Source organism: Microcebus murinus, chromosome 9 (genome assembly GCF_040939455.1).
Source record: "Microcebus murinus isolate Inina chromosome 9, M.murinus_Inina_mat1.0, whole genome shotgun sequence".
In the NCBI taxonomy this organism is placed as follows: domain Eukaryota; kingdom Metazoa; phylum Chordata; class Mammalia; order Primates; family Cheirogaleidae; genus Microcebus; species Microcebus murinus.
Window position 1 is genome coordinate 22,241,901 of NC_134112.1, and position 15,189 is coordinate 22,257,089.

Consider the following 15,189-nt stretch of genomic DNA (forward strand, 5'->3'; position numbering starts at 1 on the left):
CACCGCAGCTCTAAGAGGGAGTACCCTTACTATTCCCATTTTATAGGTGACGTGACTGAGGTCCAAGGAGTTATGTAATTGGCCCAAGTTAGCCCAGGTAGCAGGTGGCAGAGCCAGGATAGGAGCCCCCATCTTACCATGCAGACTGCTTTAGCCAGATGCTCCCGGGTGCTCTGCCCTGGGGGGAGAATGTAGCTTTGTCCTTGCAACTGTCCACCAAGATTGCAACAGTCTGCAGAGATTGGTTTGCTGATGTCCTCTTACATAAAAGGAAGATTGCTGATAAGGTTTCTGAATGTGCTTCCTGATCTTTGCTTCGTGGAAGGCTGCGTCTTCAGGAGTGCCTCTGCCCCTGCTAAGAGTTGCACGGATGCTGGGAGCCCAGCACCTGCGCGTGGCCTTCCTTTCAGGATGCCGCAGACCCCTGTGTCCCGCAGGAGATAGTCACGCCGTGTCTTTCTGAGACAGCTGTGGGCCCGGGCCCTCAGGCTGACAGCTCTCCCATAGCTTGGCGTGGGACTTGGTCTCCAGTTGTGCCACTGGCCCGTGCCTTCTGTTCACAAGGCAGTTCCTCTGCTCTCTCTCCTTACACTGCCCTTTGAATCTGAAATCCAGAGCAGCCAAGTCATGGGCCAGGGTGAGGAGTTAGTCTTAGGCCTCAGCTCCAGGGACTGAGCAGGGAATCTGCCTGCTGAGTATGAATGAAGAGGCGGCCCCTGGCAGAGACTAGGGGGTGAGCGGGCCGTCCAGGGGGAGCCGACTTTCACTGTCTTGCCTCTGCCCTCAGGATGTGGGGCAATCAGCTCGGGGACGAAGGGGCGAAGGCCTTCGCCGAGGCTCTGAGGAACCACCCCAGCCTGACCAACCTGAGGTAACTGCCACTTTTCGGGGCCCGCTGTCTCCAGGGGGAACCTGGTCACTCTTCATTCTTCTGGGGGTGACAGGGAGGAGCTGAGGGGACCGGGTGATTGGCTTTCCTAATAGGGGAGGGATTTGTGTACGTGATTTTTCTTTCTCATTAAAAAGTGTTTTATTGATGCACAAGCATACGGTGAAGTACGTTATTGTAAAGTGTTCTGCTCGGTGACTTCTGCACACCGGTGTGACCACCACGCAGATCAAAACACAGGACACTTCCAGCCCCCAGTCATCTCCACCTGCCCCCTGGAGGCTGGGGAAGCAATTGCTAAGTCCAGATACGGCTTAGCTGTATCGGGATGCTGGGCAGCGGGTTCCTGCCGCTTCCTCATTCTCAGGGCAGTGGGGGAACAGAGGGGACCGTCCCTCTCTGTAAACACAGATGCGCCTTCCAGGCCCTTCGTTAGGGCTCTGGCCAGATCCCGCAGCCTTGGTATCTCCGAGGCTCTGCCACTGGCCTTCCTGCCACTGAAAGAGAGTCCAAGATCCTGCAGGCATCTGATGGGGTCTCCCTGATGGGGCCCCTGAAAATGCCAGACCTCTGGAGCCCACCAGGCCTCCTCAGCCTCCGGCGTGGACATAAAAACCAGAGGCACCGAGCCCAGTCCACTGTCCTGCGAGCAGGCCTCGCCACCGCCGTCCTGTGTCCTGCCTGGCCTGTCTTGGAGTGGTCTTGCACCCGTCCTCGGGCTCCAGCTCTGGAGCACCAGCGCCTGGGCAGCTGCCGACGTGCCCGAGCGTCGTGCCTCCTGCCTCGAGTCAGCCCGAGCAGGTGCCGCGTCCAGGCGGAGTGGCTGCCGACATCGAATGTAGACGTGTCTCTAATAATTCACCCCCGTGTCTTCCTTCCTAGTCTCGCATTCAACGGCATCACCACAGAAGGAGGCAAGAGCCTGGCGCGGGCCCTGCGGCAGAACGCGTGTCTGAAGATATTCTGGTAACCGCCAGGGCCATCCGGAAGGGCTGGGTCTCGGGAATTGCTCTAGGGGCTGCACAGCCTGGAGTCTCCACTGAAAATGTCCCTCTCAGTTGGAAAGACTCTAGGCCTTTCTAAGTTGGGTGGATAATTTAATTCCTGCTAGAGAAGAAAATAGCTATTTCCAGAAGCACAAACAGGGACAGGAGGGGGAAGTGGGCCCCGGGAGCACAGGTTTGAGGCGTTAGACTTCTTTTTTTTGAGACAGAGTCTCACTCTGTTGTCCAGGCTAGAGTGCCATGGCATCAGCCTAGCTCACAGCAACCTCAAACTCCTGGGCTCAAGCAATCCTCCTGCCTCAGCCTCCCGAGTAGCTGGGACTACAGGCATGTGCCACCATGCCCAGCTAATTATATATATATATATATATATATATACACACACACACACATATATATATGTATATATGTGTATATATATATGTATATATGTATTTTAGTTCGCCAATTAATTTCTTTCTATTTATAGTAGAGACAGGGTCTTGCTCTTGCTCAGGCTGGTTTCGAACTCCTGACCTTGAGCTATCTGCCCGCCTCGGGCTACCAGAGTGCTAGGATCACAGGTGTGAGCCACCGAGCCCGGCCTGAGGCCTTAGACTTCTTTGCTGCCGCAGGACCCAGGAGACCCAGAGGCTGGCCACGCAGACTGTCTGGCGTGTCCTGGGAACACCCTCACAGATGCTTGGCGGGCCAGCTCTCCTGTGCTGGGCTCAAAATTTTCTCCCTTCCTCCTCTTCCACTGCCTCCCCTGCAGCTGCCTCCTTCCCCAGGTCTCCACGTCAGGATTTAGCCTTCTTGCTCCATCCAACTCACCTGTCACCTGTCACCAGAAGCCCACAGTCCTCACTCCCTCTCTGCTCTCCAGGGCATTTATTAAGCGGGTGTCGCCTTCTGACGGTGCTTTTCTGTTGGTGTTCATTCTTTTTTTGTCATTTAATCTTTTATCTTTCTTTATTTGCATTTTATTTACTCACCTGTATCATAACTTCCTCATAGGTGAGGGAGTTGTGTTACCCCCCTCCATATTGTCTCCTCGTAGCTCAGTGGTCATTTGATTTTGCTAAAATAGTTCCCGAAAACCATGAAAATGTCATCTTTGTGAGAATTCTGATACTAGACCTGCTGGCCGGCATTTTTAATTCTTTCCCCTCAAAAAAAGTCTTAACATTTTGAAAACTACATGCTTTTTTGAAAAAATGTAAATCACACATCTAGAAAGTAGGAAGTAAAAGTTCCTCTTTCATGTTTTCTAAAATAACCTTTTCCTTCTAGCTTTTTGTTCTATGTATATGCAAATATATACAAAACAGGATAGCAGTTAGCAAGCAGCTTAAAATGTTTCTCAACCACACATCGTACATATTTTACATGTCCCTTTACGTCAGGGTTTCTCAGTCTTGACACTGTTGACATTTTGATCCAAAGAATTCTTTGTTGCGAGGGGCTGTCCCATGCATCCTGGGATGTTCAGCGGCACCCCGGCCTCCACCCCCACCTGTGACGATCAAAAATGTCTCCAGAGGTGGCCTAGTGCCCCATGGAGATGGTGATCACCCCGGCGGAGAACCGCTCTCTACTTGGATAGTTAACAGTGCCAACGACGGAACTTCTTGAGTGCGGAGTGCATGCCACGTGGCATTCTCAGCCTTTACAAATGTATCGGCTCACTCAAGGTCACAAGCACCCTGCAGGGTTTATGCTATTACTGTGCTCATGCACCAGTGAGAAGACTCAGACCCAAGGAAGTTAAGCCCTGTGCCCGAGGTCACCCTGCTCGTGGGTGATCCAAACACCCAGGGCTTCTCAAAGCGGTGCCCTTCTTCCTCTTTCTTTTCCTGCCTCATTCTCTCTGAGGGCTACACGGCGTCCACTCGAATGGACAATCACGATTTGTTTCATCAGTTGTTTCTATTGATATTTAAATTTGTTCACATTTTACATTATGACAGGTCATACCACAGTATATGTTATAACATATAAATCCTAGTGTGGACATTACATCTTTACATGCTGCAGGCTAAATTTCCAGAAGTCTAATTGTCTTAAAGTGTAATTGTCTAAAATACAAATAAAGAAAAAAATTGACCTTCAAGGAATGATTTTTAAAAATGTTCTTTCTGTTCCATTCTTCTTCCTAATGATTCTCTCATCCACTGGCACAAGAGGGTCCAACCCTTTGTATGCCGAGGAGTTTTGGGGCTTTATCCAGACCACTCTGGTTTTAAGAACAATTGAGAAACTTCCCGAACTTCCACTCCCTTGACTTGGGTCCTTCACAACTAGCCTCAGAGCAAAGCGCTGAACACATTTTAACGTGCAGTTGGCGGCTGTTCCAGGTCTTCACGCTGATTCGGGCAACATGCTGCCAGTGGTGTACAAGGGGTCTGGGGACTAGAGGAGCCCCAAGGAGCAGGCATGGACCCCTTGTTTTCTGTGGGCCCCCATCTTCCATGAAATTGGGGGCTTAGCAAAGGTGGGGCGGGAGAGTGGGCTCCCCTGCAGGCAGCAGGGCTGAGAAATGGGAGCTTGGGTGCAGGGTTTGCACTGGAAATGAATCCGCATTTATCTTCTGTCGGGGTGGAGGCTGGGCTTGGCTGGGCTCTCAGCAAGGGACCAGCTGCCGGGCTGGCAGCCCTGGCTGGGACCCGCTCCTGTGAACTCGCTGAACTGTCTGCCAAGTAGGCTCTCCTGAGCAAACACTTCCTTTTTTTTTTTTCTAGGCTGACCAAAAATGAACTCAACGATGAAGTGGCAGAGAGTATGGCAGAGATGTTGAAAGTCAACCAGACGTTGAAACATTTATGGTAATTTCAGACTGTGCTGCTTTTCCAAAAGATTTTTTGAGATACAATTTGCATATCATAAAATTCACCCTGTTAAAGTGTGCAATTTTAGTATATTCACAAGGTCGTGCAACCACCATTTACATTCTAGAACACTTTCACTGTCCCCCTCAAATCCCTGTAAGCATTGGGCAGTCACTCCCCATCCTTCCCCTCGCACGGCACCTGGCAACCACTGATCTGCTTTCCGTCTCTGTGGATTTGCCTGCTCTGGGCATTTCGTGTAAATGGAATCATACATGTGGTCCTTTGTCTCCATGTTCTTTCACTAGCAGCTTTCAAGGTTCATCTACATTGTAGCATGTATCAGTACTTCATCGCTTTTTTATGGCTAAATGATAAGCCATTGTGTGGATATTTACCTCTTTGTTTATTCATCAGTTGATAGACATTTGGATCCTTTCTACTTTTTTTTTTTTGTTGTTGTTGTTGTTTTAGACAGGGTCTCACTCTGTTGCCCAGGCTAGAATGCAATGGCATCAGCCTAGCTCACAGCAACCTCAAACCCCTGGGCTCAAGTGATCCTCCTGCCTCAGTCTCCCAAGTAGCTGGGAATACAGGAATAAACCACCACACCTGGCTACTTTTTAAAAATTTTTAGTAGAGACAGGGTCTCGCTCTTGCTCAGGCTGGTCTTGACCTCCTGAGCTCAAGCGATCCTCCTGCCTTGGCCTCCCAGAGTCCTAAGATTACAGGTGTGAGCCGCTGCACCTGGCCTCTACTTTTTGACTACTATGAATGATGCTATAGTGAACATTCACATACATGTTTTTATGTGAACATATGTTTTCATTTCTCTTGGGTACAGACTTAGGAATAGAATTGCTAATCATATGGGAACTCTGTTTAACTTTTTGAGGAGCCACCAAACTGTTTTCCAAAGTGGTAGCACTATTTGCATTCTCACCAATGACGTACATGGGTTCCAATTTCTCCGTATCCTCACCAACACTTGTTACTGTCCATCTTTTTGAATCTAGCCATACTAGTGGCTGTGAAGTAATATCACATTGTGGTTTTGATTTGCATTTTCCTGATGACTAACAATGTTCAGCGTCTTTTTATGTGCCTACTGACCATCTATATATCTTTTTTAGAGAAATGTCTCCATATCCTTTGCCTTTTATTTCCTTTTTTTGAGGCAGGGTCTTGCTCTGTCACCCAAGCTGGAGTGCAGTGGCATCATCATAGCTCACTACAGCCTCAGACTCCTGAGTTCAAACGATCCTTCTGCCTCTGCCTCCTGAGTACCTGGGACTACAGGTGCACACCACCACACCCAGCTAATTTTTCTAGTTTTTGTAGAGAGAGGGTCTTGCACTTGCTCAGGCTGGTCTCAAGTCCTGGCATCAAACAATTCTCCCCCACCTTGGCCTCCCAAAGTGCTAGGATTATAGGCATGAGGCCCCTGCACCCAGCCTATTCTAAAATTAGGTTGTCATTTTATTACTGTGTTGTAGGAGTTCTTTATATCTCCTGGGTGCTAGACCAGGATTGCTAGACACAGGACTTGCAAATATTTTCTCTCTTTCCGTGGAGTTTTTCTTTTTCTTGATAGTGACCTTTGAAGTGCAAAAGTTTTAAAATGTTGATGAAGTCCAATTCGCTTGTGTTTTTCTTTGGTCGTTTGTGCTTTAGGTGTCTTATCTAAGAAATCGTTGCCTAATCCAAGGTCACAAAGGTTTACACCTAAGTTTTCTCAGTTTTCTAGTTTTGCTCTCACATCTAGGTCTACAGTCCATTCCGAGTTAATTTTTGTAGCCAGTGTACAGCAGGAGCCTGACTTCATGCTTGGGCACGTGGACACCCAGCTGCCCAGCACCACGGTTGGAAAGACTCTCTTTCCCTATTGAATGGCATTAGCACCCTTGTCAAAAATCAATTGACCATAAGTGTGTGGGTTTATTTCTGGATTCTCTATTCTAGTCCATTGATCTGTAAGTCTGTCCTTATGCCAGGACCGCACTGTCTTAATTGCCAGAGCTTTGTAGGAAGGTTTGAAATCAGGAACTCTGAATCCTCCAGCCTTCTTGTTCTTTCTCAAGACTGTTTTGGCCATTCTGGGCCTTTTGCATTTCCTACAAGTTCAGGATCACCTTGTCAATGTCTGTTAAAAAAAAACCAAAAAAACCCCACAGACTGTGCTACTTTTATATTACATCTGTTTCTCTTTGCTTTTTTAGCCTGCAGACTTCTTCTGTGCCCTTCCCTAGGTGCCAGGTGAGCCCCTCCCAGGAGAACAGAGGTTGCATGGGGGTGGAGACTTGGCTGCTTGGTGCGTGCACAGCCCGTGCTGGCCCTAGTGGAGGCAGCCCAGTGGGCAGATGTACCGGACACACTGCCAGGCATTTTAGGGACATTAGGTGCTCTTCTCTTTCCTGGCCTCTTGCCAAGTCATGGTTGGAGGCAGCCTGCTCTGCCCTTAAGAAGATGTGGGCGGTGGCAGTGGCAGCCACCGTGAAGGTGGTGACTAGAAAGCAGCAGGGTCTAACTGAATGCAAAACTCGGTGTTCACTTTTGGGTTCTATTTTGTTCCTTTCACAAAGATGTCCAGTTACACTTGTAGTCATGCTCCTTGGAAGGTCATCACTTCTGCCACTGAGCCCAGGGGTCCTAACCTTTGGAGGCTGTGGCTGGGAGCACTGGGTCCTGGCTGCAGCCCAGCCACCAGCGGTCCTGTGTGCTTGGGCAGTAACGGTGGTGAGAGCTGCCTTCCATGGGGTGCTGTGCCCAGTACACATCCTTCTGTTGAAACCTCATACACCCAGTGTGGGGGCACTCTTATAGTTATGCCCGTTTTACAGATGAGACAACTGAGGCACAGACAGATAAGTTTATTTCTTCAAGGTTCTGTAGCTGAGAAGTGGGGAATGGGGGTTGTGAGAGGAACCCCTAACCACGAAGGGGACTGCCTCTCCAGGCCCCTTCACGCTGACTTTCTATAACCCTCATAGATCACAACAGCGTGGGTAGGGCTTCCTTCTTGGGTCAGTGCCCAAGAATGCTAAGGGTCAGGTTTAGCAGCAGCCTATTCTACACACAGCCAGGAGTGGGGAGCGAGCCTGTGATGATGTGTAGATGCAGCACTGCCTCTCACCATGTTTGTTTCCTGGTTGGGTCAGATCACAGCTGCCCAGGAGGGCAGTAGAGGAATGTCCACCTTCCCAGCTGTCTCTGCAACCTTTGCTTCATTTGCATCATTGCTACCCAGCATAACGGGGTATGCTCTTAGAGGCCCCATTATCAATGCTTCTCCACCGAGACCCATGAGAACTGTTTCATGGCAGCAAGAGAACCGTTTCTCCTCCCTCGCCCTTGGGTGTTGGAGAGGACATGATAATCATCTTAGAGGCTTTTGAGTCCCCCAAAGAACAGAAGGATCAGTTAGTTGGTAGCTACTTAATTTTACAGACTGCCTTGCCTTTCCCTAGCTACCGGAAGGGACGTCAGACTGCCTGTTCCCTGCTGATGTGTTTCTTTGCATTTGTTGTTCAGACTGGTGGTCTCCAAACATTTTTGATTGGGAACCTCTGCAATGAGAAATGTCAAACACATACACACCTGTTCATGTAATTGCACTCTCTTCATGTGAATATACAGATATGTTATGTTTACTATAAAAATATACAAAAAATTAAAAATGTTTAAAGCTGTCCTTTATCTGGTGGCTGTGATCCAGACATGTTAAGCCAGATGAAAACTCTCAGGATTCAGTTCTCCCCCGACCACCCTGCTTCCTCCTCTCCCACTGTACCCTCCCAACTCCCTGACAAAGGGCAGATTTGGTCCAGTAGTTTGTATCTGAGAGGGGTATGCTCTTATTTCAGGCTTATCCAGAATCAGATCACAGCCAAGGGGCTCGCCCAGCTGGCGGATGCGTTGCAGAGCAACACTGGCATCATGGAGATTTGGTAAGACCCGCCCTCCGCCGCCGAGGACGGCAATAACAGCACCAGGACTCTGTGCTCGGCACCCTGAGTCTGCGGCAGGCAGAATGCAGGGAAGTTTCCATTTCTTCCTCCAACAAGCCTGTAGAGCAGTGGTGCTATCTCCATTTTACAGATGTTAGAAACTGAGGCCCAGACCAGTGAAGTCAAATTTGCCCAAGGCCACAATAAAAGGGGAAGCGACAGTTCAGCCCAGACCACCCAACCCCATGGTCTGTGAGTTCCTACCCCGGCCTCGTCCTTGTCGACCTTTGGGGGTTTCGGGGGGCGAACAGCCTGTGCAGGGTTTCCTCCCAGGGTTCCCAGCAGATCGCCCTGGACTCGGGCGACTGAGAGCTGGGGGTGCTGGCCAGGGGTTCGGAGCGCATTCTCCCCTGAGTCAGGCTTCCTGGGATTCGGGAGACACTTCCAGTCTGCATTTGAGCTGTTTATGCTCTTTTCTCTACTTCTTTTTTCTGCTTTGAGAACTTCTCATGCTAATGGAGAAAACCACAGCGCTTGAGTTCCTGTGACGCTGAGCTCCATCCTACTTCTTTCTTGCCCCCCGCTCAGCAGCCCCCTTAATAACGTAAATGTCTGGGTGGACACTGGGCGAGGGGCCTGGAGGGTCTCCCGATAGTAACCACAGTCCCACGCTGCGCACCTGCGTTACGCCCGGCACCGTGTTAGGGGCTGGGATGTGGCAGGTGACTCAACAGAGGGGCCCTGGTGGCTTAGAAGTGCTGGCCGACCCGGGCTGAGAACAGAGACTCATGAGTGCTCTGCAAACGTGTTCTCCACCTCCCTGGGCCCTGTGGACGCTGGTGGGGCAGAGCCGGCTTTCTGTTGAGGACACAGACCACAGGAGTTCAGGAGCCGCTGCAGCTCCTCTGAGGTCCATGGAGCATCCTCCCCGTGAACCCAAACCCTCAGCTCAGGGGGTCGTACTCATTAACTACTCGGTCCCTTCATAACTGGGGGGAGGAATTTCGCAGCCAAAAAATAAGTAAATAAGAGTTTGGTGGGTTGCAAGCACCATTATTTAAAAATGACATTGAAAAGGGCAAACTACCAGCATGCAGTGTGCACGGCAGGGAGAAGTGTTATTTCATTAATCTTATTTCAGACTTGTATGTGGAGGGGTGTGTATTTGCCTACATGTTGGTTCACAGTGTAAAATGTAATTCTTACTTGGGGCTGCAACCAAAAAGTTTTTTTGAAGAACACTATCATAGGGAATAGAGCTGAGATCCAAACAGATGACACTTGCACGGTGGCAGGTGGCCTGTGTGCCACGATGGCAGCCTGCTCTGCAGCCTGGGAGGTGTGGGCAGGGTTTGGAGGGGGGCACGACTTTTTTTCACAGCCAGTTAGGACAATGCAAAGATCTGCAGCTGCTTCAGTGCCTCAGGCTTGGAGGAATGCACTTTTGTCCTTCTGGGGGCCACTGTTTGGACACAAGGAGCTATTTTAGTAGGTCCAGGTGTCTTTTGCTTCAAGGAGGGCCATCCGGAGCCTGTGTGAGCACCCGTCAGGGTGGAGGGGAGAAGCAGAGGGGCAGGACTGGTGGCCCAGGTGCTGCACTCGAGGGTGTCTTCACTTCAGTTTCTCACTTGTTCTGGGAGCTGCCAGAGCATGTTCCTCTGTGCGTGATGTCACGGGTCTGGGCTCTGGGAAGGCACTGGCCTTGTTGGCCCTGTTCAGGGCCTGCCACACTGGGCCGCAGGGCTGGGATCAAGCCTGCAGAGGAGCCAGGGTTAGGGAGCAGCTCTGCTTGGAGCCAGAATGAACCTGTCTCCTTGGACTCATTGTCTGTGCAGACATTTATTTCTACCTCATTCCTGCCTGAAAAGGACTTAAAGTCTAAGGTCCCTTGGTGAGTTCTACCTTAAAAGACAGAAATGAGAGGTGTTGACTGCAGGCCACTAACTTGCACAAGTGGATGACAGTGGTGCCATTCACTGACCCAGGGACCCCTGGGAGCTGTGGGCACTTTTGAGGTGCCAGGGGACATCCAAGTGGAGATGCCACATAGGTGACTGGCTCCACTTACGTGAACAAGGCCGTGGCATTGGTGAGATCACCTGGGGGAAAGGGCCTGTCCCAAACCTGGAGGGAATCTGAGTTAGCGCTCCCATGGCGGTGCGCATGTTGAAGGAAACCGAGGCAGGTGCCCAGAGACAGGAGAAAAAGCGGACAGCACGTGGCGGAGCCAAGGGAAGGCCATGCTTCAAGGAGGGTGACGTCAGGACAGCCACATGCCTGTGGGGGTCAAGAAAGACTAGACCTGAAAAACATCATTGAATTCGGGCTCGTGGAGGCTGTGGGTGACCTCACTGAGACCCAGTGAGTAGAGCGATGGCAGCTGGGGAGGATGAATATTCATAGGCAGGAACTGTTTGCACCAGGTGCGTTCCTCAGCGTCAGGGTCGTGGGCTGGGCACGTGCGTGGTGGACGTGGGTTGGGAAGGGGTGGCCAACGGTCCCTGACATTTCACTTGTGCTCTTCGTTTTCCTCCTTTCCAACAGCCTAAATGGGAACTTGATACAGCAAGAGGAGGCCAAAGTCTTTGAAGACGAGAAGCGGCTGGTCTGTTTCTGAGACGCTGCTTTCCTGTGTTTGGGGTCTTCGCCCGGGGAGGCCCTGAGCGGCAAGTGTGTGCGGCCGGGCGCCTCCTGTCGGGTGTCTTCCCCGGGCCGCCGAGGGGGACTGCCAACCTCCTGCGCAGAGCGAGGGGCAGGAGACTTTGAGGACGGAGGAGGCCAGGCTGCGCTCACGCAAACACCTGCCCCAAGACCTGCAGGACTGAGTTTGTCGCTCCTGTTCTCATCGAAGCGTTGAACACCTGGCGCGAAGTTGGTGCCGAGCTTCTTGGAGCAAGGCACTTGAGCCGGCCCCTCCTCCCCAGCGCCTGCCCGCGCGGCTCTTATCCCCACGTCACAGCTGTGGATCCTGAGGGGTGCACAGTGCGGGGGGGTGGGGTCAGGGAAAGGGCTCATCAGGGGCTTTTTATCCCAGTCCTGGAGTCTCCCTGTCTGCTGACCGGGGTCAGAGGGGCCTCCTGGCTGGTCTGAGAGAAAGGGCGACGCCTTCGCAGAGCCGAGCTTCCGCACGGGGCTGACCTGTGCTGGAGGGCTGCACGCCACGCGCCCTGCCCCGGGAGCAGCAGCCAACGCCTGCCGCCCCGAGGAACAAGGCATGGCGTGCCCTTGCGCCTCCAGCATCCAGTGGAATCCAGTTCTCTCCTTTCCCTCTTTTAAAAAAAAAATTTTTTTATCTTCAAATACTGGTGCCATAGTATCTCCCTTGCCTCTTCAGAAAGGGAAGTCTCTTCCTGCCCCCTGAGCAGTGGGAGTGTGACCAACCAGGAGCCGAGACTCAGGGAGTTGGCCAGGAGCTCAGCCAGAGAGCATAGTGGTCAGACACCGGCCGCCACTAGGACTCGGGGGAGGGGGTATGTGATGTCACCAGGTAACGTGTCCTCTTGTCAACACCTTTGTTAATAAATATCGAAAACACTATTTCTGACAGGCTGAGTCTGGGATTTTTTGAAGGGGCTCGGCCTGGGGAGCACACTGTTCCTGAACCCCGCCCTGACGCACTGCCCTGGGGGCGCTGGGGCGAGGTGCTGGGAGGAGGCCCGAGGAAGCGGCCCACAGCGCCATCAGTTTGACCCTTTGCAGGCCCCTGTCCACCACGGGACAAGGAAAGGCCGAGGCAGCATCCAGGCCTCCCCGTCTGGCCTCTGAATGCACGCAGGTGGGTTCAGGGGCCAGGACGGGCCAAGTGGGCCGAATTCCAGGCCCTCCCCACTGTGCCGCGGTGGGCCCTGCAGGCTGGGCGGGGCGTCCACTCCCTCCTTGCTGCTCTCTGCTGGGCCGAGGCCCAGGCGGCCTGGGGCAGGCAGCCCCAAGCTGACAGGGGCAGCGTGTAACAGAAGGTGCACAGGCCTCTGACAGTACCGCCGAGTTCTCAGAGTCTACAGGACGTCTCGGCTGATTTGGGGAAAGAAATTACAGCTCCCGTGTTTCATGCCTGTGCGTTTATGTCACATCCATGCTGATCTGAGACTTCTAAAGAAAGCCATGTAAAGTCACTGTGTGGCCACAGGGTACTGGCCCGATGGAGTCCAGACTGCCATTTCCTAGCTGCGTGGATTTGGGCCGGTCTGAGACGGTCAGATCTTGATTTCCTCCTTGAAAAGTGGGAATCTGAGAGCTGTGACTCATGAGGTTTTTGGAGGATTAAATGAGAAGTTATGGCACGCAGTTGGCACAGGGTCCCTGCTCAATATGCACTAGTTTTACAAACCCAGCGTTTCTCGTGGCTGCTCACCTTGGAATGCCAGGGTTGTTCACTTCTCACTCTTCGGCTTAGGATCTTTCCAACAAGGCCAAATATGAGAGTGGAAACTCTCAAATCCCCCAAATCTTCAACATCAGCCTTCCTGTACTGTCCTGGCTTTGTCAGTGAGAAACACAGCTATTCGCTTCCTCGCTGTTACCGAAGAGCACCGCCTCGTGAGTGCCAACTGAGCGCACAGTGACGGTCAGAGCCAGGCCGCGAGCCGCGGAGCCTGTTTCCTTTCAGCTCCGGAACTGGGAAGGAGTGTCTGGCTCGCTGACGTTTTGGTCCACTTCCCAGGTGTGGCCACAAGTCTGTTTCCGGTCACCGGTTGCTCACTTGCAGACAAAAACCCTGCTCTGGCGCTGAAAGGCAAAACCACGGCTGTTAACCCAGGTCCACGGAGAAAACCGTTAATGAGAGTGGACTTTGGCGTGTGAGGAGGCCGAGACTCCTGTTACTGCACAGACGGGTAAAAACGTGGCTTGCGACAGAGCTGCAGGCGCAGGGGCTGACCCAGCGCTGCTCCCTCGGCCTGGAGATGGCGTGAGCCGCACCCCAGGCCAGCTTTACCCTTCGAGAGACGTTAGGTGCCGGAACAGCATGGGCCTCCGTGATCTGAAATCCAAAAACTTGAAAACTATAGTAAATTATGAAATGAGTGCAAGGATGCTAACAGGTTTCTGCTTTTCCCCATGACGAGTGGGATGCTTTTTTTGGGGACCAATTAACAAATATTAAAGTACCTGAATTTTTGCCCTAGATTTTTTTTTCTCTGTCATATAGTACATTTATTGTTACTGTAAAAGTAGTGTCACAATGTTAAAAGGAGAAATTTAAGATGTTTAGAATACAGTAGTAACATAGCTATTTTAATTTTTACATGTCATCTGTGCTTCGCCTACTTTGAGACATTGTTTTACACAGTCATAATCACAGCATATGTTGGCAGTTTTTTAATCAAACATTTTCCCATGTTGTTACATAGTCTTTATCATTCTCATTTGTATTCTGTAAGTTTGAGGTTTGCCCAGTGATGTTCCAGGCAGGTTAGTTGCCAGGCTGGCCGTGGTGGTGCTGGTGGAGATTGTTACAGACCATGTTTCTGTGGAGTTCAAAAATTCTTTACAGTTATGTCTTTGGAATGGGATTATCAAGGCGAAGGGTCTTGCTATGAAATTTTCTTTCTTTTTCCACCTATGTTAGGGGTGAATAAGTTTGGAAGCAAGTGCAAGTGAGAGACCAATGTGATGTGAAGCCGGAAGTGTCTCCTTAGAATAGGAATAAAACTCCTGCCCCCAGCCTGTGTTCGGGCCCTGCCCACACACAAATGTGTCACATCTAAGGACTGGCACTGGTAGCAACCCCAGCTGCAGGGAAGAATAAATCCACACAATTAAAGCAGTACCGAATAAGATCCTCTAGTATGCAGGAGTCAGAATCCTCAAACGCAGTTCTCCTTGACTTAAAAACTGTACGTGTGTGTCCTTGCTTTGTCTGAACACCCAGCCTGACTACACCCACTAACTGTGGGCCACATGGAAACTGCTTCCTCCCAACAACCCTGTGATGTAGGAATTATTTCATGAATGAGGGAACTGACAACTAGTAACATGAACATGTATCTTATTAATCGGGATTTGGATAAAAAGGAAAAAGTAGAACGCTTCAGGGAAGGGATGTAGGCAAATGTAGAACGTTGCACCTGGCCATGTCTGAGATTTCGAGCTCACTTGGTTTGGACTCCTCACTCTATCAGTGAGCTAATGTGTCAGAGAGCAAAGCGGACCTGCCCACGGTCACACGCTGTAATAGAGCAGGAACTAGGACAGGGGCCTCTGCTGGTTTTATTTTCCCTCTGTTCTGATGGGTTTGTGACCTTCAGTTCAATGTGCAACTGACCTTTCTGCCAAACCCGTTAAACTTGATTCCAATCCACTAGGGTAAGTTAAGCAAAATGGAACTCTGCCCACAAGTACACGGATGGGGTCCCTTTAGTGTTTTGGGGCTTTCTTTGAGAAGCCTGATCATTTCTCCTATACCCATGGTGCTAAAAGTTATAGGAATCTGGAGTCATGTTTATGAGTCTCATTTCTTTCTTTTTTTTCTGTGCATGCCTCTCAGTTCTTTTTTAATTTTTTTTTTATTTCTGTGTATTAGAGGGTACAAATGTTTAGGTTAT

The 15,189-nt window shown here is 50.9% G+C and overlaps 1 protein-coding gene across 3 annotated transcripts in view; it reads left to right on the top strand.

Moving 5' to 3' along the window:
* The window catches only part of NOD1 (nucleotide binding oligomerization domain containing 1), a 50,024-nt gene extending 37,840 nt beyond the window's left edge, over positions 1 to 12,184 (top strand). For all 3 annotated transcript variants that reach the window (XM_012735869.3, XM_076006333.1, XM_076006332.1), the window contains 5 exons: positions 788 to 871; positions 1,772 to 1,855; positions 4,614 to 4,697; positions 8,564 to 8,647; positions 11,192 to 12,184. In XM_012735869.3, coding sequence (XP_012591323.2) covers positions 788 to 871; positions 1,772 to 1,855; positions 4,614 to 4,697; positions 8,564 to 8,647; positions 11,192 to 11,264 — 409 coding nt within the window. In that variant the 3' untranslated portion in view covers positions 11,265 to 12,184. The remainder of the gene's footprint in view (positions 1 to 787; positions 872 to 1,771; positions 1,856 to 4,613; positions 4,698 to 8,563; positions 8,648 to 11,191) is intronic.
* Positions 12,185 to 15,189: the final 3,005 nt, after the last annotated feature.